We start from the raw sequence: 26,072 nt of genomic DNA, 5'->3' as shown, positions 1-26,072 counted from the left end.
GCTCAGTCGGTTAAAGGTCCGCCTTTGGCTGGGGTCCTGGGATCGAGCCCCATATCGGGCTCCCTGTTCAGCTCTCTCTCTCAAACAAATAAATAAATTAAAACTTTATTAAAAAAAGAAAAACAACCAACATTCAAAGGGTCAGAGGCCTACTTGCCAGTGGCCAGGAGAACCCTTCTCGTCCGCCAGCCAAGATCCCCCAGCCCCACACAGAGAACCGAGGACCCAGGGGAGAGGAGGACGTGGAGCCAGAACAACCTCAGTCGGGTGCCTTCCCGGCTGAGTCGCAAGGTCATCACCAGCTCTTAGAGGGACTCAAGCATCTGAGTCCTGATCTACATCTGCTCCCGACAGAACATCACCTGGTGGGGGAGGCATTCCAGGCCACAGACTCCCAGGACCCCTGCTGTGAGCCCAGACCTTCCACTCAGCCTCTCACTGACTCCCAGCCACTATGGATTCGTTAAGGGCCCATGAAACGCAGGACAGAATTTCTTCATACTCAGTGACCCAAACCCAGCCTTTTCTGACACTTTCCAAGCCCACAATGTCACAGGCTTCTTCCTTTGGCCCCACCCACCCTTTGCCCACATTGCTCGCACATCAGTGAGGTTTCAGAGCACGAGGCCTTCCTTACACCCCAGGTGGGGGTTCCTGCCTGCAGGGGAGCCCCTAGGACTCAGGTCCGAGCACCAGCTCAGAGCAGGAAGGTTTCCCGTGAAAAGGCTGCACCCCTAACCGTGGGGCTCACACCAGCCCTCCCAGCCCTGCAACCCCAGAGGCATGGAGCCAGATGGGCTTGGTCTCGCGGCCTCCGAGCCCTTCTGGAACCCTCCACTGAGGGAAGGAAGGAGCACTCCGTGCAGACAGACCATTCACTGGCCGGGAGCGTGGCCTCCCCTAGGAGTCTCCTCTGGCTCTGGCCCAGCTGGACACCGGGGCACCATGACCCACCCCCTGGGGCGTCTCCGGGACCCGCTTGGCCCTCCGAAGCTAGCTGCGAGCCCACTCTATCCTTTCTTTCTCCAGATCCTCTTCCTCCCGCACAAATGCTGGCGGCCCACCTGAGACCTAACATTTGTCTGTTTTGAGAATAGATGAGTATTTATTAGAATTAAACAGCTGGGGGCTCTGTGATATTTAGACGGGCATTAGGAGGAGTGTGCGAGGAGAAGCTAATGCTAGGTCTTTTTTTCTGTAAACCAGCCTGGGCTTAGTTACTGAGGGGATTTCTGGGGTCTCCTGTGAGAGCCAGATACAGTTAATTTCTTGCAAGAGCTGCGGGCTGGGCCGCGCTGATATTGCAGTGTTATTTAGAATAGAAAGGTCAGGCCTGAGATTGAATAATCATTGACAAGAACTCCACGGGGGATACGAAGCAGTCGGTGAGCAGTGACTGAAACCGCGCCTGGCTCCTCCCCCCTCCCCTTCCTTCCAGGTATCAGGCCGATTCTGGGTTTGTTCATTATTCCTTCTGCAAAATGCTTCCCGAAAGCTTGGAGCTAGTGGGCAAGGTGAGGGGGGACAGGGACAGGGGGCGGCTTTGGGGCCACATTCAAGATGGGACGCTCTGCAGCACACGTTTGGTAAGCCTGCTCCGGGGCCACTGTTGGCCCATTTTTGTCTCCAACACATCTTTTTTTTTTTTTTTTTTTTCCCCTGCATGGTCTCTGAGATGTAATCCACACAGCCCAGTTTCGTAGCCTGTCCCGGGTGCAAAGTCAGGTGTCGCATGTCACAAAAGCACAAGGGCAATTGGATGGATGGGGCACCTGCTACGTGTCACCCGTGGGCTGTGCCCTTTGAATACAGTGTCTCGTCAGTCCTGGCAACCCTGAGATGAAGGGAAAGGCTCAGAAGGCTCAGAGAGGTTGAATAACTTGCTCGAGACCTCCCAGCTCCTAAGCAGCAGGACAAAGGTCTTTAAACCAAGGGCTCTCTGTGCCACGTGGTCTCACAAATTTTTGAATCTCCGCTGTTCCCTGAACGCTGTCCTCTTTAAAATGCAATGACCCAGACGAGGTCTCAGAAACCTTGGTTTTCTTCTTCTTTATTTTTTTTTAAGATTTTATTTATTTATTCATGAGAGATACAGAGAGAGAGGCAGAGACACAGGCAGAGGGAGAAGCAGGCTCCATGCAGGGAGCCAGATGCGGGACTCGATCCCAGGACCTTGGGATCATGCCCTGAGCCCAAGCAGACGCTCAACCGCCGAGGCACCCAGGCGCCCCAGAAACCTCAGTTTTCAATAAAGGCTTCTCTCTTGTTGAAAACCGTCGGCAGCCACTACCTCGGAGACCAGATCCCACAGACTGAATGGAATAGGGTTGTGTCTGCATCAAAAAGATGGAGACTAGGCCACGGGATTTCTGAGGCCCCTTCTGAATCTCACATATCATGCAATTTATTTATTTTCAAATTCGATTAATTTCTTGAAAGTTCAACCCTAGAACGATTCTTCAAAGCATGATCATCTTGCTTCATTTGTGAACTTTAAGGGCCCAGGTATTAAAATCCCCAACACATGATCTACCAGCAATCGGCTGAGTTGGCATCTGGGTTATGGTTAAAGCTAGTCTGAGGGTCACGCCTGGAGTCAGGCGAGGGGTTGTGTGGGTGGTTCTGGTCAGAGTTAAGGGAAGGTCTATGGCTGTAGGGTCGGGATCCGGGTTAGATCTCTGGATAGCTCATAATCTAGGAAGGTCAGCAGTAGGAAGGTCACGTGAGGACGGCTTCCTGGCACAGTAGCTTTGGGCCACCGCTTGTCGGATGATGCCCTGCGTTGTCACAGAATGTTCGGGCATCTGATGACCCGTCCTGCGCTCTCTGAGACTCCAAGGCTGGATGATATGGAGAAATCACTGGTAACAGACTGTTGATAGAAGGAGCTGGAACAACAGCCTCTACCCCAGGGTTGCCCACCAGGAGGCCTGAGACGTGAGTAGGAATGTGAATGGACGAGTCCCGTCGTCCACTCTTCCCCGGGTTCTATAAATTCACCTTCTTCGCAGAGACGCGATTTGATCTCAAACCATTCTCAAGCCAGTTATGGAATAATGAATAGAAATATCTATCCGGTATTTACAGATTTTAAAACATCGATGAAAAAATATGGGTTTCTAAGGGGCGTAACCTGGTGGCTCGTATTTGGACTAGAAGCCTGAAGTCCTGAGTTTTGCTTCTAGATTGGACTCCTCGTTCTCCTGAAAAATCGAGGAAGTCATGTGCGTCGAGTGCATTTCCTGAAGCTCCAGAAGGCCCCAGGGCCCCACCATTGGTATCCACTGACCAGATCCGATTGTCCAGTGCGGCAGAGACTCCCGCTATCTTTCTCTCCATCCCCTCCTGAGCTCCCAGTCCCTCACCCAGGCCAGGGCTGCCTCTTCCATTCCACCTGCCCCTGACCTCCCGAAGTGAGACACAATGAGGGGCGCGGAGAGCAGTCTGGAGGCCGTATGTTCTGGAAGGAAAAGAATGAGGTGGTATGGCAGCCGGGTCAGTAGCTCAGATGCTGCCAGATGTCACCCCGGCAACTTCACTTAGAAGTTTGGGACTCTTGGGAAAGTTGCCCAACCCCTCTGTGCTTCAGCTCGGTCACTGGTCATGGACATGGTGATGGCACCTGCCCCAGAGTATTGAGAAGATTGAGGACGTGAGGACGTGCAGAGCCCCAGCACCGTGCCTGGTTCGGCCACGGTAAGGTGGAGACGGGTCTTTTGGTGCCTGCTATGCCGTGGCACCTTCGAGGCACCTTTTCCAGCAGTGAGCACTCTGGGGGGCATGAGAATTAGCAGTGGGTGGGGAGTGCGGGGGTGATTTCCTACCCAGCTGATTCAGGTAGGACCTGCAGGCTCCCATCATGAAGTTCTAACCCTTTATCTGGACACAGTTTCAGAAGCCCCTGGGGATGTGCCTTTGAGGCTGCTTCGGGGCAGCAGGAAGCCATTCATTCATTCATTCATTCATTCATTCAATACTTGTAGGCAGCCCCTTCCGAGCCTGTGATGCCCTGGCAACTCACTCTGCAGCCCTGCATCTCAGTTTTGTTTTGTTTTTTTTAAGATTTTACTTATTTATTCATGAGAGACATAGAGAGAGAGAGAGAGGCAGAGACACAGGCAGGGGGAGAAGCAGGCTCCATGCAGGGAGCCCAACGTGGGACTCGATCCTGTGTCTCCAGGATCACACCCTGGGCCGAAGGCAGCGCTAAACTGCTGAGCCACTCAGGTCGCCTGCATCTCAGTTTTCAGATGGGACTCATGACACCTGCCCTGTGGCCCTCACAGGACTATTGCGAGGCCCCAAAGGAATGTGTCAGCACAACATATAAAACGCTAGACAAGTCGGCGGTGCCAACGTTATAACCAACGACGACCGTCACCTTCTCCAGGGTCAGGGCCCCGCTGTCAGATGGCAATCTCTCCAGGGTCGAGTGGCACTAGATGAGACAGACGACCTCGGGAACATGAGCCTCATGGCACCATCTGGCACCCTGTGCGCCTTTGATTTATCAGGGCAGGTCCCTCCCCATGCAGCCCCATAAAGGCGGCTTAGGTGACACCTTTATTGCCTGGCACAGTATGGAGCAGGGATGGTCGTATGCACGCGAGGACAGGTGTGGGGGCGCACCCCTGCCTTCTCAGCGCACGTTTCTTCAGCTAGAAAAGGCTGCAGGTGCTGCCCAGGAGGACGTGGCTACCGCAGCGGCCCCGGGATGGGTCAGGCTGAGCCCAGGGCAACAGCGGAACGATGGGTCACCGCAACCCCCTCGCCCCTCCCCGCCCCCCACTTTGCTCTGGTGGCTGCCATCCCCGAGGTTTATAGGTATCATTATCTATGAAAAATCTGTTCCATCTGAAGACGGTCGGGGTTGGGGATGGGTGGCAGATTGCAATTTAATGATCAGATTAAAATATGCTAAAGCAAACAAATAAATAAATAAAAAGCCCAGCAGCCTGGAGCGCCACAATTCATTCTGCGGGCAGCAGAGGCTGGGGCTCCAGAGACCAGCTCGTAATTCACCCCACAGGCAGCTTTAGAGGCCCGGTACTGTATGACCACAAGGAGAAACAACTCTCCCGGAAAGATTTACACCCGATGGCGCTGGAGCTGAAGGGCCGGGGGCCGGGAGAGGAGGGAGACGGGGGGCCCCGGCGGGTGCTGGCGCTAACAGGGGACAAGGAGTGGTGCCGAGCCTCCTGGCGTCCACCACACGGACCCACAGTGCCTCCCACCAGCCATGACTCCCCGCCCTCGAGCCACCTCTACCCCGTGGCAGTGGACACGACGCGACGGCGGCATGGACGGGCCGATGGCCTAGGGGCATGTGTCTGTGTCCGCGTCTTAGGGGACCGTGATCTCAGGAGGGATGGGAATGCAAACCCTTTATCCTCTGCCCCCCACGTTGCGGCACAAGGCTGCTACTCAACAGGTCAACGTCAGAAAGGCGAGGGAAGGAACTTCTCCTCTAGCAGAGGCTGCAGTCCCCGCGGGCGGGACAAGCAGGTGCATGACCGTGGTGGCCTCGGGGTCCCCGTGGCCCCCCCCCGGGTGCATCCCTCCTTGCTCTCGCCGGCCTGCGTTCAGCTGGTGGCACCTGCCGGCTTCCCGGCTCAGACACGACCTTTGCACCTACTGTTGCTCCAGCCTGGAACTCTCTTCTCACCCATCTGTACGTATTCAACTGCTTTTCCGGGTTGCAGCTCAAGGGGTGACTCTTCAGGGACACATCGTGACCCCCTGCACCAACTCGGTTTTCTTTGGTGTAGACTCTCATAGGATCCCAAGTCTTTTGTTGGTGGAACATATGGAGCTGCAGAGTTACATGTCTCTGCATGAGTAGTGGATGGACATTAGACCCCGCCCCCCCGAGGGACCAGGTACTTCCCTCCTTTTCCTCGTCGCCCCCAGCACCCCGAACAGCGCCTGGCACACAGGAGGCTCTCAGGAACCATCTGTTGATTGGAGGGGCAGGAGCAACCTTCAGGATGTCACCGCGCTGTGTGAGGGGGACATCGCTGTAGTCCCCACCCCAACCCGATGACTCCATGACCCATCCCCCTTTGCTCTCCCTCCACCCCTGAAACATGCAGCTGGAGTGGGAGGCTGATTAGGGCAGCTCCCCGCCAGGGCCCGGCATGGCCGTGGGCCGCTGCTATGTCCAAAGGGAAGAGGAAATGGGTGAGGAGATCCGACGTAATCATTCATTTTCCCCGCTTTGGGGAAACTTTTTTTTTTTTTTTTGTTCACACTCAGCAAATGATGCTCTTGTACCAATAACAAATGTCAAATGCTCTGCCTGGGACTTGGGGGAGACAGCACATTAGCGAAGGAGGAGCAATTCCGTGAAAAGGACAGAATTTCTGTTTAAGGACTGAAAAGCCAAGTAACAAATGTCACCAAGAGACTCCAGGGAGACAGCTTTGCATCAACAGCCAGTACTAGGGGAAAAGAAATAAATACATTCACAGGTGTTTTAAGCATCCTGCACTTCTCCCTTCTGGAATCTTCCATGGGCTCACTTTCTCTCAATCGGACAGGACACTGCTCTCGACACCGTAGCATCTGCAGGCAACTGTCCCGGTGGGACCGGGCTCCTGGGAACCGGCCCGGGGAAGCGTGGGAGCGGCCAGTGACAGCCTGCGTTGTGACCTCATAGACATGTGGTAAGGAAGGACAGCACATCGCAAGTCCTGGTGGTTTGGCTTCTGGTTAATTTGTTCACCTATTCATTTGACAAAAGGAACCAAACTGGGGGCATCTGGGTGGCTCAGCAGTTGATCGTCTGCCTTCGGCCCAGGGCGTGATCCTATAGACCCAGGATCAAGTCCCACATCGGGCTCCCTGCATGGAGCCTGCTTCTCCCTCTGCCTGTGTCTCTGCCTCTCTCTGTGTGTCTCTCATAAATAAATAAATAAAATCTTAGAATAAAGGAACCAAATTGTGTGGTCCTTCTGGGAGTAGTTGTTTTCCTTACTGGATTGGGATTGAGATAATGTCTTATTTGCTTCTTAATTCCCACTGAGTGTACATGTTTGTAGACTGACTATTGTCGAGGAATTTGCAGTTTAGAAGGAGGAGGTAGATGAGTAGTTGTAACAGGATCGGCTCAGGGAGTCGAGAGGCGGACACAGAGCGCTGTGGGGGTGACCCTTTATGGGGACTACCTGGAGGTGGGTGACACCGGCCCTGAGCCTTGAAGTTTGGGAGGCTGTGGAGCAGGGAGAAAGCCACTCAAGGGAGAAGACAGGGTGTGCACAGAAGCGGGCGCAGCAAAGACAGAGGGGCCTCACTTGCACTGGGGTTGCTGTAGGGCCAAGCCACGGCCACCTCTCGGCTCCAGGATGGCCACCGTCTTCTGACTGGCCTCCCTGTGTCTACGCTGTGTCTGTCCCCAACACCGCTCCAGCGTCACACAAGGACACACCTGCTACATCACGTGATGTCATCCCCCGCCCCAAAGCCTCCGAGGCCTCCTAACTCCCAGGAACAGCCGAGGTCCTCAGCAGCCCCACAGGAGACTCTGTTCTGCGCCCCTTCCACCATAATTGTCAGACCACGTCTCCTCGGAGTCTTGCCCTCACTCCCTCTCTGACTGCCACCTCGGAGCCCTGGCAGCCCCTTGAACCAACAGGATGTGCTCCTGTCTCAGGAACTTTGCAAGGGCTATCCCCCTGCCTGGAACAGCCTTCTCAGAATCTCTAATGCTCTGCTGCGCCCCCTCCTTCAGCCAGTCCTCCGGGCCACCCAACTTGACTCACAAGAATACTCCAGTCCTTTCTTATTTCCCCTCCAGCGCGATCACCACCTGACATGCCACTTGCTCACTTACTCTGTTTTCTGTCTCTTACCCCTCCCATGGGGACCTAAGCACCCTGGTGACAGGGGTTTTGGCCAGCATTGGGTCCTCGTGCCTAGAGCAGACCCTGGCACACCGGGGAGCACTCATCCAGGACTCGCTGAGCGAAAGAACACGTGTACGGACGGGCGCGAAGAAGCATGTGCTCAGGCCAACGCCAGGGGCAGGCAGGCCTGTGAGAGCTTGCCAGTAGTTAGGGTTCTTTAAATAGGGGCACCTGGGTGGCTCAGGGGTTGAGTGTCTGCCTTTGGTTCAGGCATGATCACTGGGGTCCCAGGATCGAGTCCAGCATCAGGCTCCCTGTGGGGGCCTGCTTCTCCCTCTGCCTGTGTCTCTGCCTGTCTCTCATGAATAAGTAAATAAAATCTTTTTAAAGTAAAGTCACAGACTTGACATTCACAGGTGAGGCGGGCACAGCTCACTTAAGACTGTGAGGTCAGGCCCCGCAAGTTTGTCTTCCCACCTGCTCCATCCTTCCCTTGAGACTTTGTTTCTCTCTGCAGCTGCCTGTTTTGACTTCTCCCTTCCCAAATGCCAGAGATCTCACTTTAGGGGGGGACGGACATGACCTGCCTTCCATGTCTTACCAGAAAGACCCCGTTGTCCCCCTTACTCCCTACCCCCACCACCCACTGCTCTTGATATTTCTGCCTGTCCTCCCCCTCCTTCTGCCTTCCTTCTCATTTTCCCTCCTCTCATTCCCTCCCTTCTCCATCCTCCGTATCTCCTCCTACCCCTTCTCCCTTCTCTTTACTTTCCTGTGTGCTTCATCATTTCCTCTCTCCCTTCCGTTTCCTTAATCTTTCCTCCCTCCCTCCCTCCTTCCCTCCCTCGCTCCCTTCTTCTCCTCAGGGTCTGAGCACCTGCTGGAGGCACAACACAGTGCTTCCCTCTGGGTGAGAGATCGGACCCCTTAAATTGTCACAGTTTATGTAGACAGAGAAGATATTTAGTAACAATTAGGCCCGCCAAGGACTCATTGGAGGGGTTTGGAGGAACAGAGGAGTCCAGGAAGCAGAAAGGGTTCATAGAAGAAGATGGACACCTGCTCAGAGAATGAGTGCGGGAGTGGGTCTGTGACCATGGCGCGGGCCGTCATCCACGGTGGCTGACATCAGGATATCAGGGATGAAGTTTGCCAAAAGGCCAAAAGAAGGGAGGGAACAAGCTTGGAATCCTGGGGGTGCTGCCAGAAGACCACTGGCAAGAGCCAACTGTTCTTGTTTTGTTTTGTTTTTTTAGGATTTTATTTATTTATTCATGAGAGACACACAGAGAGAAGCAGAGACACAGGCAGAGGGAGAAGCAGGCTCCCTGGGAGAAGCCCGATGCGGGACTCAATCCCAGGACCCTGGGGTCACACCCTGAGCCAAGGGCAGATGCTCAACCGCTGAGCCACCCAGGCGTCCCCAACCGTTCTTACTTGAACTTGTAGGAAAAAGGCAGAGAGATCCGTGAACCCTCCAAAGTTAGAATATTGCTTTTCTATCGTTCTAACATTGTTTCTTTACCTCTATGGAGCAACCCAACTTCACATGCATATTTTTTAAGCAAGCAATTGCTAACCCATCTTAGTGATCTTGTTTTGGCAAATTCCCAGGACCAGGCTGCCAAGAAGTATTGGTTGAATTGAATGGACTTGAATTTCTGTATGACTGCAGGAAGGGAGACGAACTACATTCCAGGCTCAGGAAGGCTTTAAATCATCATCATGGCTTCTGGGTGTTGAGGATTCCTGCCTAGCATCTTTGTGCCTCTCCTTGAAGCTAGATGATTTAAAATAATTGGTTCATACAGTTACTCTGCAGCTTCTTGAGCTTCCTATTGTTCCTTCCCTGGATGGGATTAGTTGCTTGAAGTCATCCGACAGCAAGAATGTTTTCATTTTAATCCACATCTGTTCCCATACGCCCAGCCTAATTCCATTTCCCCCTGGTTTAGGGCTTTGTTAAGGGACATCATAATTGTAAATTCTTGCCCAAGCTTGTAAATTGATGAATACAGGCATAGCCATGAACAAGGACCTGGAGATTTGGGTTGTTTTTTTGTTTAATCATTTGTCTTATTGAAAAAGTCTTCCCAGGGTAGTTCTGCCAGAGGTTGGGATCCTTGTGAACTGCAGAGCAGTGCCTGGCACATAGGAGGTGGTCAGGGCATGCTTGCTCACTCAAGAAACACAAGGATGCTCACACACATGGCTGCCTGGCTGGCAAGTGTCTGTGATGCCCTAAGGAGTAACCCCCTGGGAGAGGAGCCCAGGGGACTCACGGAATCCCCAGCAGACATTCTGCTATGGGCAGAAAGGAGGCATTGGCCATGCATGGAAAGTCCCAGGGAGGAAAATGTGCTGAATAAAGCAGTAATGTGTGGAGAGGCAGGATGGCAGATCCAGAAGCCAAAGAGCCGGGTTTATGTCACTGAGGATCAAGAGGCAGTGACTTGTCCTGGATAAACTTGGGTGCAGAAAACAAAGGATTAAGGTGATTCCAGAGCTATGGTCTTTTGTTCTCTGGAACCAGGTGCAGAAGGCCCAGTTTGAGCTTCTAGGCTCCGTGGAAGCCCCGGAAATCATGGCTTTCCAGGGCTTTCTACTCAGGAGTCCATCCTGTGGACCTTCCTGGAGGCTGATTGAGGCCAGGCCTGCACAGACAGCCCCTGTATTCAATACAAGGTAAGATCCGGGAGGTCTGCCCTCTTCTCTGAGAGTTGCCCAGAGGCCTGCATTTGCACAGCAACTTGGCATCTCTTGGGCCATTCATAAAAATGGCATCTTCCTTGTTTTTCTGTTTTATTGAGATAAAATTGACATACACCCCTGTATCATTTAAGGTATATGACGTAATGACTTGGCTTACATATATCGTGAAGTGATTTTCACAGTAAGTTAACATCCATCATCTCAAAGATACTGAGAGAGAGAGAGAGAGAGAGAGAGAGAGAGAGAAATGACTTTTCCCTTGTGATGAGAACTTTTAAAATCTACTCTCTTAGCAACTTTCAAATACACCGTAAGCCAGCCGTGTTACCCATGGTGGTCATGTGGTCCATTTCCTGATTCCCATTCAGTGCTGCTACTAGTGTTGGTTAATAAGAACCTGGAAACCCCCGACCTTCAACGTAAGTTAGATGGAGCTAGCAGACAGGATCACCGTGTTGGAGCCGTTCAAGTAAGACATTAGAGGCACAGTGCATCCTTTCCTTCTCAGCTGAAATGTCCTTGGTGGTAAGAAGCCTAGAAAAGGAGCTCAGGGACAGAACGAGAATTTAAAGAAAGGACGTGGCCTGTACAAAGGCAGGCTTCAGGGACTGTCCAGATCTGTGCAATCAACTCTGCGTATGCTTCTAAGCACCAGGTTTGTGACTTCTTTTCAGAATCCTAACTTCTCTTAAAGTTAGGAACAGTGGGGAAGTGATGGAGAAATGGTGGAAGATACGCTGGTTGAGCCAGGGAGGTGCCAGGGATTTCCTTGGGAAGGGTATGATCTTAGCATCCTGGCTAGATGGATATAAAAGAGAAAAAGAAAGACAAGAAAATACACATAACTAACAGTTCTTTACAGTGGAATGAGGGAAAAAGAGGATATCCTAACTGTTACTAGTTCAGGGAAGGAGAAGCACCCAGAAAGGTATGTGAGGAGGCTAAATTCGCTGCTAATAAGCACATCTGTAGCACTCGTCAGTGCTAGCCAGGCATTGTTCTAAGTAGTGACTCAATCTTCCCGATGGCCCTATGAGGTAGGTATTAATTATCTCCATTTCATAAAGGAGGAAAGTGAGGCACAGAGAGATTAAGCAATTATCCAAGGTCACGTAGCTGGTAAGCAATTGTAGTGTAACGGGAAATGCATTTGCATCTTTGTCCTTGGATCCTGGCATGGAGCTCCTAAAAGCTTTGGAAATTCCTGAGTGATAAAGGTGATGGACCATCTTTTGTTCATGGGCCCCTAGAAATCTTCAGAATGGAGGCTGATCCAGGAAAAGACCAAGCCTTGTTTAGAAACTCAAAACTTTGAGCCCCACATCCCAGCCTCCAGGGAGGGCAAGGGGCTAGAGACTGAGTTAATCACCAAGGGCTAATGATTGAACCAAGCATCTCTTGTACTAAAACCACTCCGAGGGCCCCTAAACCACGGGGTTTGGGGAGCTTCCGAGTTGGCAAGTGACTCCACGTGCCGGGAAGCCAGCACACTCCAATGTTACAGGGACAGAGGATCCATACTCAGGACCCTTTTAGATCTCATCCCGTGTATCTCTTCATTTGAACAGTCATTTGTATCTTTTATAACAAACCAGTAAATGTAAGTAAAGTGGCTTCCTGAGTTCTGTGTGTCGTTCCAGCAAATTATCAAACCAAAGATGGGGATTGTGGAAAGTTTCAATTTATAACTGGTCGGTCAGAAGCAGGAGTGACCTGATACTTGCAGCTGGCATGTGAATTGAGGGCAGTCTTGTGGGCCTGAGCCTTTGTACTTGTGGAATCTGACACTAACCCTGGGTAGTAAGTGTCAGAATTGAATTCAATTGTAGGACACAGAGCTGGTGTTGGAAAGTTGGAGAATTGGTTGGTGCGAGAAAAATTCTCTTATGTAGCTTCAGAATGAATCCGACAGTAGCAGAGCTAGGATTCAAGGCTCTGTGCTTTGACTTTTAAGATCTCAGCGAGCAAACTATATGTATTCCTCACACCATCAGACCCAGGAAAGACCCTTTGAAAGCAGCAGATGGGGAGCCAGTACTAGAAGCAATCCGAGATGTCCCTGTGGATGACTTTAAAGGTCTCACTAGATGATAAAAGAAAATGTGGGCACATCCGAAGGGGAAAATCAAGAAGATCGTTTAAATGCTTCAAGAACAATGAACGCATTTCAACATTGGAGCTACTGTGTGCAGGGGCTCTGACATGCCCTCTGCTCTGAGGGTGGGCCCAGAGAGAGCGCTCTAAGGGAGGCCTCGTGGTGGGGTTGGGAACACAGTCGTGGAGGCTGTTGGGTGTGTGATGGGAAGGCACCTCTTGCAGGGACTCAACTCAAGGAATTAAAGCTGAGCAGAATCGATCTGAACAATGGAAGTCTTGGACAGATCTGGAAGTTTTGAAAAACTTTTCAAAATAGAATTTAGAAAAGTATGAGAAGAAAACAGATGCCTGGGCTGAACAGCAGAGAGAGCGAGCCCTCCATAAGACAGGGAAGGGATGGATGTCACTAGGGAAAAGGCAGGTCAGACCATTTTAGCTTTACTGGCTCTGCTCATTTATATAGATTTGGGGGGAAATAGAAACATTGGGGCAAACCTCCAAGAGATCTCAGGCTGGATAGGCAAGGTCTGGGGGGAGCAGTGCGGGGTCAGACCTCAGCCCGTGGCCGGCAGCTGGACATTGGCTCAGCTGAGACAGAGGAAAAGCCCAGATGGCGTCGCAAGCTTGGCAAAGTCCAGAGAAGGAAGAGCAGGAGTCACAGGAGGACGGGGATCAACATATCTGGGATTAGGAACACTGGGCGTAATGGGAAGTGGAAATCAAAATACATCTTAAATATGTCTATGAATACCACGGGGAAGAAGGGAGTCGCAAGTAAGCCTGGGGACAGGAGGGGACCCATTTTCCACTTGTGAATTTTTCACAACGGCATGAATATTTCAAAGGTCGTTCTCCGAGAGGGGAGGCAGGATGTGGAGATTGGATCGTGTCCCCCAGGACGCAGGGAGCAGTGCGCTACATGAACCTCTGGACATTGGCTCTTTCTCAACACCACACATGATACTAATCAACTGGCCATGTAAAGACTGAGCTATATATAGATTGTCTTCTCAGTCTTCCATGTCTTTGCCGTCTTTCCTGCATCTTCCCTTGAGCGATCACATCTCTGGAGTGGCCGTTCATTGGCTATCGCCGTGCAATACTACGTTCTGGGTTCTGGGGACTCAATTTGGACCCGAAGCCTGGGCTTTGCTTGTGTTTTCTAAATTCTGTAGGGCAGGCTGCCGAGGAGATACGGTTCACATGCCTCCTAAAGTGACTTCTTGGGAAGAGTGGGGCACTAGAGAGATGCAAGGTTGGATTAACTGCACTTGGGAGGGACCCAAACAGTGACGGCTGTTCTGTGGACTGTTGCCGCTCTAGACGGCAGGCCTCTACTCCCCGTCGGGCCGACGATGGACACAGGAGGAACTCATGGAAGGCAGAGCTGCAGACTAGCATTTGGATTTTAATTTATAAGAGAAGAGGACTTTCTCTTGAACTTTCATTTCTCCCTGGATACGAATCAACAGGAGGTTTATATTCCAATGCACGATAGCACTTGGCACCTCCTATGCTGTCAGGAGGTGCTCTCTGATGACTGGTGAGTTAACCCTGGACACTGTGGCTGAATATCGTGGGAGAGAGCGAATTTTGGCTGGGGTACAGTGTAACATGGATGTTAATGCACGAACCCCCCTGCTCTAACCCGGGGCGTCCAGAGGCTCGAGCTAAGCTATATTTTGCATGGGTCCCAGGAGGGCGATGGTTCTTCAAAGCACATGGCCCTGGACACTGTCACTGTCACAACCCCTTATAGCTCCTACGCCTAGAGTGCCCAGAGTGGCCTCGGAAGTCTGCCCAAGGCTAGAAGCCATGGACTGCATCTCACAGTGGATGCTCTGCAGCCTTTGTTTGCTGTTGTAACTTTAATGCAAAGGCATGAGAGCAAAGCCCCCAGAGCAGAACCCCATTCTCACTCCAGGGCCCCAGTTCAGAGATCCAGGCTAAAACACCCTCCTGGACACACTGAACCATTTCTTAACACTGAGCTCCCGGCGCACTCCCTATGCTGGATGTTTCCAGAAGCTGTATTGTGGCTATGGCGGCGCTCACAACATTGGCATTTTGCTGCATGTCTTTTTGTTTTGTTTTGTTTTAATTGGGCAAGTAGCAGAAGTCTATGAAAGTAAGTATGAAGAAACCAATGGGGTGGGGAGGAGGGAAGCAGGTGGAGGGCAGTGAGCTTATCAGATTTTGTGATTTTTAAGGCTTCAGACCATAGTCTTCAAAGTGACTGCTGGCCACCAGACTTGGCTCTTCTAGCCAGCAATGGACCTGGGGCTACTTCTGAAGGCAGGGACAGGTTGTCTTAATGGCCCGCAGGCAGCTTCCTCTGCCTGCGTGATGATCACAGGTTGGGTGCTGAGACCTGGGTTTAGGCAATAGCCAAGTTTGGAGATGGTTGGGGAAGGGTCACGTCCCCTCCCTCTAGCACATCCCCATGGAGGAAGGGACTTCCATTTACTCTTCCCTGAAGGGGAATTCTGGGTGGAATAGCTCTAGGGCCTGAGGCTGTGCCCCTTTCTCCATCTTCCCCACTGCAAAGTAACAAAGCCAAATCTGGGAAGTTGACTGGAAATGTTTTTACTGAGTGTGCCTAGTACAGGGAAACAACCATGTGGGTTTGTCTTCTGCTCTCGGTTATCCATTTGGTCACTAGCTGTGACACAGATGATCCACTGTCCAAAAAGTGGGTGAATGGGGCACTATTGCCAGGAAGTGGCTGGCTAGCCAGGGACCACTTTTCCATCTTCCACCCCAACCTCCCTACCCCTTGCACTTAAGAATATGGATGGAAGGGAGGTCTTGGTCAAAGCCTTCGAAAATTGGCGAGCCTTCATCTGACTTCCCTTCTGCCAGCTAAATGTGGAGGACCAGTAATCCTGGAGGGCACGGGAGCCATAGGGTAGAAAGAGCTGGATTCCAGAGTCACTACACGAAGAAGAGGCACCCCCACCAGGAACATGGCCTTAGGCTACTACCTAAGTGAGAAATGGACTGTATTGAGTTTGAGGCATCACACGTTTGGTCTATTTGTTACAACAGTTTAATATCACTCCAAGTGGTAAACTAGGGGGCAGAGTCACACCCAGTTTTTCACTGACCTGGAAAAGGTAGGAGTCTGAGGTTGCCTGGCATACATACATACACCTCCCACAAGTGTGTTCCAGTGTCCTGGAGGGAGGAGGGAACATGGGGCCTCCGTTTTGGCTCCTGGTGATGATCCCCAAGGCCTTATGCTATTGAGGCCGTTGGGCTCTTGGCTGGTCCCTGAATAACAAGGATCATTTGATCCTATCTCTCCATCCCTTTGATCTATTGTCTATTGATTCGAATCACAATTGAGATGAGAGGGTGAGTGATTGGTTCATTCAACACATGGATACATGCTCTGGAGGCTTAGGGCATGGAAATGAGGAAACAGTATATGTGATGTCCCTGGAGGGATGACACGTCCACTGCCAGGTAAGTTCCATCCAGCCCCTGGATGGAAAGATGGTGTTAATGGCTGGGACACTGCCTCAGGCTGGGAGAGCTGATAGGGTACTGCAGCCATCAAACACCGGAACAGATCGCACTCCCAGTAAAAACATTTCCAGTCCACCTTCCAGATTTGGCTTTGTTACTCTTCAGTGGGGAAGATGGAGAAAGGGGCACAATATGAGTGCAAAGAATGGGGGAGGGGGGCAGGTGCTCGCATGGGATAGTAGACGTAACACATGGTAGGTGTGCAGATCTATAAGAGGAACACCTAGCATGCCTCTGAAAGCCTACCAGTATTATTCACAACCCAGATTCTATCCTCTGAACCATCTTTTGGGTACCATGCTTCTCTTTATGACCAGATTCCAGCAGACAAAGGGAAGGAAAGGGGAACCACTGGGCAAACAGCTGGGACTTAAAGACTTAAAATTTATTTATTATTATTATGGAAAATCTCCCTGGTATTTTTTTTATTTTTTGACTGGTGTCTGGAGGGTGGCAGCCAGTCATAGACAAGCACACAAGGTGGGATGGTTTGCCCCCCTGCAGCACAGCTAATAATCGCCCATAAAAGATCCCTCCCTACTTCTTCCCTTCTCATTTTGTGGGTGAGAGAGGTGACTCGCGAGGTCATTCGCGCCCCTGCCCTGGTATGTAGCCTTTAAAATAATTAGGGCCACAGTTTGAACCACCGTCCATACTAACACGGCCCTAGTTTGGGGGGAGACAAGGTTGCCAGCAGGTAAGAGAAGAAATTTACACAAAATACAAGTATATGTATTTTTTGCAACAAAAGAAACTATTTATTTGGAATATGCATTACCAGTACAAATTAGGAGACTGTAAAACCTACACCGTGTTAGTATCATTAGAGAACACAAAAGTTCAGTTGGAATCAAAAGGGACAGAAGCCTGTGCTCTCACAGAAGCAGAAAAGCTTAAACTTTCAAAAACCAAAACAGAGCAGAACTTTGCAGGTTTATACTCTGAATAATAAGAACAGGGGAGGGGAGCAGGAGAATAAAACCAACCACCAAAGGAAAGCACTTCAAAATAATTGGAAAGAAAGGAAGTAAGTAATAAGAGAGAAAAGGGGGGAAAACATTGAATGTTTTATTAATTTTAACAAAAGGGAAAAAAAAAGTTTACAAAAAATAGAAGATTCCAGAAAGCTCTGAGCTGGGTGTTGAAACCAGAAAGGTGATGTGAAAAGCTCGTCATTATTTTGTTGACTCAGGAACAAGAGTGCAGGTGTCTGGGCAGAAACACCTGCGAAGCACTGTTCCACAGTCCCGCATCTTTGCCTTCACTTTTCTTGCTTACGTTCTGGTTGCTTTCTGGACACTTATAATCATTTGTTGAATGCAAAGTGTTTCAAATAAGTTTCTTCCAGATAATACTGCTTTCTTTTCTCCTATTAACTAATAAAAACATTCCAAATCACGCCGGGTTAACTAGTTTTAAGCAGCCACCTGAATCGGAGGGTAGTAAGAGCTATGCTGTCAAGGAGTCCAACTTCACCTCTCAGCATTACAAGGAGAGCCCTGAGTCAGGCTCAGTTTCTCGACTCTTCATCCAAAATCGGGACTCAAAGAATCAGCGGGCCGGCGGACCCCCGGGACGGCTTGCTGGATCTAGTCTACGTAGCCAGTGGTCCATCACACCAGGATTTCCTGTCGGATGCTTCTGGGAGAAAAGATCCTCTCTAGTTGTAAGAGGGCTCATGGAATGTTGTTATTAATCAGGAAGAAAGAAAAGAAAGCATTTCGTTGCGACATTCACAGTCAACAAAGGCAAGAAGTCTCTCCCTACTGTAGACAAGGTCTCCTGGACCAAGTCCTTGAATTTTTAAAGGGCCAAAAGGAGAACCCAGGTCCCTGACTGTGTTTTTCTCAGGGACTGCAGGAGTGCCACACACTCTGGAAATGCACGTGAGTGATGTGACATCCGCATGGGCTTCATCTTTGTCGTTGAAGTCAACTGAATTCCGGAGCAAAGTAGAAGTACAAGGAAGCCACCTAACTCTACAAATGTCATCTTTTCACATCACCTCGTATACATATTTAAGGAATCAAAACAGCAAGATCATAATCCTGACAATTAAAAAAAAAAGCCCCCCCCCAATAAAACAACCAAAAATAACACAAAACATATTTTTTTTAATATTTTAAAGAGCAGGAATAAAGAAAGAAAAGAATTTATTTCTGGGTCTCAAAGTTAATAAACGTAACGTGTTAGGTTGTACCTATTATGCTCACTATCCCAACCTTTTTTTTTTTTTTTTTTTTAGTTTACAAAATGAATTACTGTCACTTTTAAACATTGTGAAACAGGAAATGAATGTGCACAACTCGACACTTTTCTAGCATTCTTGAACTAATTCACAAATGCAAGAAAATAAAAGAAAAATGGGGGAAATGATTAATGTAGGTAGTTTGGTGTTAAAAACGAACGCAGGAATGATGTGTATTGTCACAGAAAGAAGAGGGGAAGCCCCCCATCCTGTTTTGCGTGCTATGAGGGTCATTTTTAAAATTTTTTTATTATAAACACTATTAAATTCAGACCGCTTTTTTGGTTTTTTTTTCTTTATCTGAATATACAAGAACATTCATTATCAAATGTTCATCATCAATACTACAAAGAACGAGACACAAGTCGCAAGAAACAATGGAAAATGTTAATAAAGCTGAAAGAATTGTTGAGTATTTTTTTTTGTATTTTTTTAAGTTTTTTTTAAATTTGAGTTTCTGTAGTTTCATCTTTTTTGGTATCGAAGTCAGGTTTTTCTGGGCAGAAAAATAAAACTCAGAAGGAAAGGGGGGGTAAGGTATGTGAGAGAAGGCAACCAGGAAATAAAGAACCACCACCACAGCAAAAAAAAAAAAAAAAAACCCCAAAATAATAATAATAAAAAAAAATCACTGTTAAGGAAGGTGCCACTTGGCAAAAGTACTGCACAGGCGTCAGTTCCACGCCAGGGGGAGGAGTTAGGGGTGAAAAGGAGGATGTGATGGAGAGTTAACAAGGTGGGCAAACCCAAGGGCTAGTATTACTCAGGGGAAATCAGCTGCCAGGGAAAACAGGGCGCTCCCACTCCCATTAGAAAATGCAGGAGTCCTGGGGCACATTTTGGTATCTGTAGGATGGACCTAATACGAATTCCCAGGGAGCTATATTTCCAGAGGCACGCTCTTTCCATCCCCTTCCTTCTGCTTCCAGAGTTCCCAAGCTTCGCTCACTGTCAGGGATCTGGCGGTTGCCGTGTTGGACGTGATGGTGGGCATGGAGGGGAGGTGGTGGGCAACTGGAACCGAGGTCTGAGGGAAGTAAGTGCTGAGTGGGGAAGATGCTGGGAGAGGTGAGAATCAGTGCAAACTCCTGCGGGGAGAGAAGCCGTCTGTGCAAATGCAGCTCTGCTCTGATCTGTTTCAACACCTTAAAATGGCAATCATTCAACCCAAATCTGGAATCGCTCTTCCGGTTTCCAAGAGAACCCTTTCGGGTCTCTTCTGCACTTAGCGCAGTCAGGCATGTGACCCAGCCGTACCCCCGTGTGGGTAGTTTAGGTCCCTGACCCTGAGCAAGGTTCTCCAAAGGCTCTATGACTACGGAGTTGTCACAAGACGGCTCTTGCCCGGAAGCCCCTCTACCGGGTTCTGTTCTGATTGGGGCACAGGTCAGCAGACACAGTCTTTCCACTGCTCCTAGTCACCAAGGCACAATTCCATCTTGCCAAAGATTTACCTTTTTTTTTTTGCCTTTCCTTTAAAGTCACGCACCTTCCAGTTTCTTAGGGAACCTCTCTCTTCAACACACACACACAGGAGCAATTTCTATTCATTACCGTAGCGCCATGCACAATTTCCACGACCTCGTTAGCGGGCCATCCTTACCTCTCAGGGGCTTCTATGTCTCCCACAGGCCTCTCAAGCAGAGTGGATGTGACAGGGGACTAAGTACTTACAAGGCCACATACTGGGTTCAAGTACAAACTAAGAGAACTGGGTCCTATTTTTCTAGGTTGGACGCTTATCTCTAGTCTATGAAACCAAACAGACCAACACAAACAAAAAACCAACAATAATACCCCTTCTCCTCTTTGTCACCACGGCAATGACGTCAGGGGTTACCAGATGGTTGTGATGGCAACCAGAGGTTGGAACAGCAAAACCATATATTGCCCCTCCATGGCACGAACCGGTTTATCTCAGGGATGACACTTCCCCTGACTTCACATGTACAAATGGGATATGAACGAAATCAATTTCCTCAGTCTCTCACAAGCCTCTTGGTAAACCAGGCATCACAATCCCCATCTTACAGATGAAGACAATGAGGTGCCGAGAGATGTGGCCACCTCCCCACTTAGGTTACAGAGCCACCACGTTGATCGCTGGCACAGCTGAAGAATGTAAGCTCAGGTGACACTACAGAAGAGCTTTCTATACGTACTGTCCTCTCAGATAGTTCCAGGGAATGAAAACCACTGTGACAATTTCACGGAGGACGTTACCTCCCCTTTCCCCAGCGCTCCTAGGTCTTCACGTTAAGCTAGCAAAATCTGCCCGAGCCGTGTTCTTACGCAACCCCTCCAGAACCAGATTGCGGTGCCATGTGACACTTCGGAGAATTAATGCAACGTCCCTAATACGAAAACAAAACCAGAACAGAACCAAATCCGTTCCAGACATTGTAAGCACTGTGTGTGGCTCCCTGAGCGCTCCAGAGGTGGCGGGAACAACAGTGTACGCTGCAAACCTGGCCTCCATCACGATCAAGTCCTGTGTGTAGGTCATTCCGCTGTGTGCAGGCTGGGGGGCTGCAGGTCGGGGAAGCCCCAGGCACATACTGTTTCTCTGGGTCGGCAACCTTCAGAGCGGCTAACTGCCTCTCCTGGGCTCACCAGGCAAATTGCTGTGGCTGCTAATGTAGGTCTTGGCATGTGGCATGTGACTGATCTTGAGAAAACCAATGTATGAGGCTGTGCCTGTGCTGACGTGTGCCTGGGTGTGCGTGAGCATGTGTGTGCACGTGTGTGTGTGTCTGTGAAGGTTTCATTGAAGGGTTTCAGGGTAAGAACCTTCTACTCCTTAGTGGCTCATTCGTCACCACGCCCACTCAGATCTGGCTTTGCCGTAGGTGCTGGACTTTGCTTGCTAAGTGTTGCGTGGTCTCCAAAGACTATGCCTCTGAAACCAAGAGCTGTTAGGAGGAGGAGGAGGCCTCCAAGAATTCTCCCCTGCTGGTTGCTTACGTCCTCTCCTGCGGCTCCACTTCCTGCCTGGGAATCGACCTAGTGGAGCCGAGACCGGAAAATGTGGCACCTTCAGAAGCCCAGCTGCGGCAGTCTCCGGGGCACAGCTGGGGCTGGGAAGGAAGAGGAGGAAAGTGTTCTAAGCAGAACCGGCCCAGGGAGGGAAGAGCGAGAGGAGGCAGGGGGCCTGGAATGAGTGGGGGCAACGTGGCGCATTCCTGCGAAGAGGTAGTGAGAGTAAGAAGAGAAACAAGAGAAGGGCTGCCTGTTAACAGAGGGAGCGAGGGATCCGAGTGAGGTAAATTTGGCTCCTCAAACCACCAGCGTGAAAACATACAAACACGTTTATTATTTTCTTTGTATTTTCTTTCCTCTTTAAATTCCTCTAATTGTTGAAAATATCCTTCCGTGATGTAATAGCGGGCAGGGACCCAGGGAGTCTAGGACAGAGGGAGGGGGCAGGAAAGATGGCGGACACCAGGCTGACAGCTGGAGGCAGGGAAGGGTGGCTTCTACCCAGAAAAAAAAGGGAAGAGAGTATAAAGAAGTGTCCAGATTGGCTGAAATAGCATCCCAAAGAAGAGAAGAGAAGGAGACTCTTATTGTGTTTGCTGAGTGCTTCGACCTCCAGTCTGACCGCTTCAGCGTTGGGAGAGAAACCCTCCCTCCTGGCCCTGTCCCGACTGGGGCACAGGGTCAGCCGGGATGCGACTGCTGGGAGATCAGTTGGAGGTATCAGAGTGAACACTGCCAGGGCCTTCTGTAGGGGAGGTCACTGATGAAGGGGTAGTAGCATCCTGCCAACCTCCATTAGCCTAGAAGGGAAAAAGGGAGACAAGTCAGTCCTCTGAGATCGGGCGGCCATATTGAGCAGACAACGACAACAAGGCAACTTGTGTAAGGGGCCTGGCACATGGGCGGCTCTTCTTGTGGTTGATGATGCTCCCTCCACCCTCGGATGAGTACGGGTCCTCCCAGTGAGCCTTTGGACCCAAGCTGACACCTCCCACTTCTCGAAGATACTTCAAATCGGTCAAAGCTATCCAATGATCATTGGGTGTGCTTGAGGGGAAGGACGGGTCAAGGGCCCCCAGATCTAGTTCTGAGTCTGGCAATGACTAGCTCTTGACTCTGGCGAAGGACTTCCACCTCTTTGGCCTTAGGTTTCCCAAGAAGGTTGCCCAAATGCTTTCTAAGCCCTTCCCCCCCGCCCCCCCCCCGCATGTTCCGTATGTTACGGGATTCCAGGCACCTGTTCTGTGCAAGGCTCTGTGCTACGTGCTCTCGGGTATATATAATGATGAGCGAGATACAGTGCATGTCCTCAAGGACGGGGAGAAGACACGCACACGAATGAACTCTAACTCAAGGCAGAGCCTAATAAACGATACAGCCCAGGTGTTACGACAGTTCAGATGAAGACAATATCCCATCTTGTTGGAGCATCAGGAGAAGCGTCAGGGAGGAGGTACTCTTGGAGGCGAGCCACGAAAAGGTCAGAGGTGATTGAGGCGAATGGAACAGGTGAAACAGAGGTGGACTAGGGACTGGCCCACATAAATACATCTAGAGAGGTGGCGAGCCAGGAAGCTCTAAGTATGATCTCCACTTACAGGTCTTTTTTCTACGGTTCTAAATCCGGAAGCATCCAAACAATGGGATTGTTTGAAAAGGATCGGTTTTAATGAGCACCCCTTGCCAGAAATATCTCACCACTGAAATACCTGAGGAGTGATCTGTTAAGAGTGGTTAGTTCGTGATCCGTACGTAATCTGTGATTGTGTATGTATTTTAAAGCACTGAAATGGAAGTGTCCTAAAGTGCATTTTTCTCCCCAGTTGCTGTGTTCCCTTGAAGCTGACATACCTCACCTCTGAAAATGTTAATGTTGAACAGACCAGGTCTTAGGCAGGCTTGGTAAATTATTTTCTACTGTACTGTCCACGCATATATTTGGGGTACCCGGGGCTGGTACTATTGCTGCCATTTGGGAGGGACCCCAGCTTCTACTCTAGCATAATCCACCGTTCTTAGAAGCATGCTTGACACCTGGGTGCTGGCAACTCTGGGTTCACATTTCATTCATAAGAAAGCAGGGGGGCGAGAGAAACACAGGCTTCTGGTTTCTGGCTGAGACACACCAGTTTCTTGACCTTTGAATCTAGATTCCTTTTCCTCTGCTTGCTCATCCACTGGGCTTTCTTTTTCACTAGCTCACCCAAATGATGATCCAATTTTTCCAGGGAAGCCTGGTGCTTAATTCATAGCAGCTCCCACCAGTTACCTCTGCATGAAGATAGGATCGCCTCCCCGCCCCACCCATCACTAAAGAGCAGGTCTGGATACTAAGAGCACAAAAGGTCATCCTGGGCAATCCACCTCAATCGGGGATCCATGAATCATTGCTCACAAAAATCCAAATCTCCATCTCCTGACTTAGTCAGGTAGCTCCTCCCGCCCCCTCTCCCTGCACAGCCCATTTCTCCTGTTGTTGGCAAGGGATCGGATGGTGAATAAGGAAGGGGAAATGGGAATTCTTTCTTTGCTATCTTTCTGGGGTCAAGATGCTGCAGTTACGCCCAGAACCAAGAAGAGAATTAATTCGGCGTCCTAATGCAGGCTGGTCACAGAGCTCAGCCTCCCTTTCCAACCAAGAACATGTATTCTGGTGCCATTTTGGGCAGATTGGGAAGAGCGATTGCATTTATTTTACCCCAAAGAACATCCCTTATTGTCATCGTTCATCTTTCCTGATTATACAAGCTTATATCATATTTTCAAATATAATATATGCAATTCTATACGCAACGTAATATTCGGAAAAGAGCGTGAAATACAAAATGGAAACACCTATAATCCTAACACTCAAAGACAGTTAGCTGTTAGCATCGTGAGACCTGTCTGCCCTGACGACCCTTTTTTATCCATGGGCGTCTACCAGAGGGACAGGTAAGTAAATAACTAAATAGACGGCTATGCGTGTGCATGTGTATGTGTGTTTGCCGAGTGGTGCAGGATTTTCAGAAAACTTGATGGAAGTTCCTTAAGTACGGTGTCACGATGCAGAGAGCAAAGTGCTGGCACAAGAGGAAACAGACGCTTGTGTCTTAGACTCAACCTGGCAGGAGACAAGTAGATGCGGAAAAGCAGGCGGTGTCCAAGGCGCAGCACACAGCGCAGAGAACTTTCACGACCTTGCTCATAATGCACCACTATTACCATTATTTAGCCGTGCTCCGATTTCATTAAAATAACAATAAGTGGTGCCCCCCAAATAAAGCCATCAATCAAGAAAATGAGCCCTGTGGCGTCTCATTAGGAGGGAGCCGGCAAGGCGTGTGACTTTGACCAGAAGATTCGGGGAGGCTCCCTTTTTGATTTGTGTCTGAGTTGAAATAACTCGAACAGGAGACCATGTGAGAAAAGTTCTGTTTTCTCAGACCGGTACACAAGATGCCAGAGGGTCCAGGGAACTCACAGATGGTAGAGACACGAATTATTTCAAGCCGATATCAAAACTGGCATTTTAATTAGGCTAGCTGGCCCGGCGAAGAAGACGACACAAGACCTTCTATTAAAAACAGATAAATAAAATCAATCTCTTCAGCTGCCTTTTATTCCATAAACACCCCCACGCAGACTGGGTGACCAGCTGTCCCTGCGCGCCCAGGGCCTGCATCCCTCGTGCAGAACACTCAAATCCCATATGACGGAAACACCCGCCCCAAGGCCCAGGGACACCAAGGGGGATGCTCATCACCCCCTAGGGTGTCCCCTGTCATGACCCCCTACATCTTGCCACATTCAGGACCCCGCGGACTCTGGCTTTCCCGTTAGAGGACTGCAAGCCCTTTCTGGAACAGGCATCCCCTGTGACAGCGTGGGCTGGAGACTCTGCTTCTCGGGGGCACTGCTTGCCCGGGCCCAGGGGCTGCTGCCCCCCTGCTGGAACCTCTGCGATCGCCAAGTGTGAGGTGGCCCAACACAACCGGGTTCTTCGGGCTGCGGTTCCAGCCGCGCGATGTGAGCCGTTCAGGGGCCGCTCCGTCTTGGGAACCAGCTGACCCCGCTCCCGGAGCACCCAACCCGGGGAGTCATCTCCTCCTTCTCCAACTGCAGGTGCACAGCAAGTGGGAAACCCCGCCTCTGTGTGTTTATCTCTGGGGCGGGAGCACGGAGAGTCCAAGGAGAGTCCCTGATGGGCTCATTAGCCACCAGGCGGGGGCGGCGAGAAGCAAGCCTCGTTGTTTTTATATTTTCCTTCTGCACCCCAACTTCCACTCTCACTCGCCTTCGTAGCAGACGCGCTCACTTCGAAGAGCTGACGCTGGGAACGCACCTGGCCCTACGGGGGTGGAAAGGTGAATACGAGCAGCCCTGGTGCGAGAGCGTGGACGCCTGCACCTCGGCCTCCAGGGAGCCTGTGGCCCGCAGGTGCTGGAGCCAGAGCCCAGTGCGCGGCTCATCCCACCCGTGAAGCCCGGGCCAGCGGCCGGCTCATCGTGGGCCCTCCCGAGCAGGAGGCGAAGACAATATAAAACTAGGACTGGGTGATGGCCACCGAGGTGGGCACTTGACGGGATGAGCACTGGGTGTTATTCTATATGTTGGTAAATTGAACACCAATAAAAAATAAATTTATAAAAAAGAAAAAAAAAAAACTAGGACAAGATGCA

General features: G+C 50.3%; 1 protein-coding gene across 8 annotated transcripts in view; it reads right to left on the bottom strand.

The window, feature by feature from the left end:
- Positions 1-26,072, bottom strand: part of PBX1 (PBX homeobox 1) — a 325,636-nt gene that overhangs the window by 17,321 nt on the left and 282,243 nt on the right. For 6 of the 8 annotated variants that reach the window (XM_077886852.1, XM_077886854.1, XM_077886859.1 and 3 more), the window contains one exon: positions 16,916-22,211. The exons of the other annotated variants lie outside the window; for them this stretch is intronic. In XM_077886852.1, the coding sequence (XP_077742978.1) occupies positions 22,119-22,211 (93 nt within the window). In that variant the 3' untranslated portion in view covers positions 16,916-22,118. Of the gene's footprint in view, positions 1-16,915; positions 22,212-26,072 lie in introns of those variants that run through there. 8 annotated transcript variants of the gene reach the window in all.

The sequence above is a fragment of the Canis aureus genome, chromosome 38 (assembly GCF_053574225.1).
Source record: "Canis aureus isolate CA01 chromosome 38, VMU_Caureus_v.1.0, whole genome shotgun sequence".
In the NCBI taxonomy this organism is placed as follows: domain Eukaryota; kingdom Metazoa; phylum Chordata; class Mammalia; order Carnivora; family Canidae; genus Canis; species Canis aureus.
The sequence above is the reverse complement of the archived record's forward strand: the minus strand, read 5'-3'. Positions and strand labels throughout refer to the sequence as shown.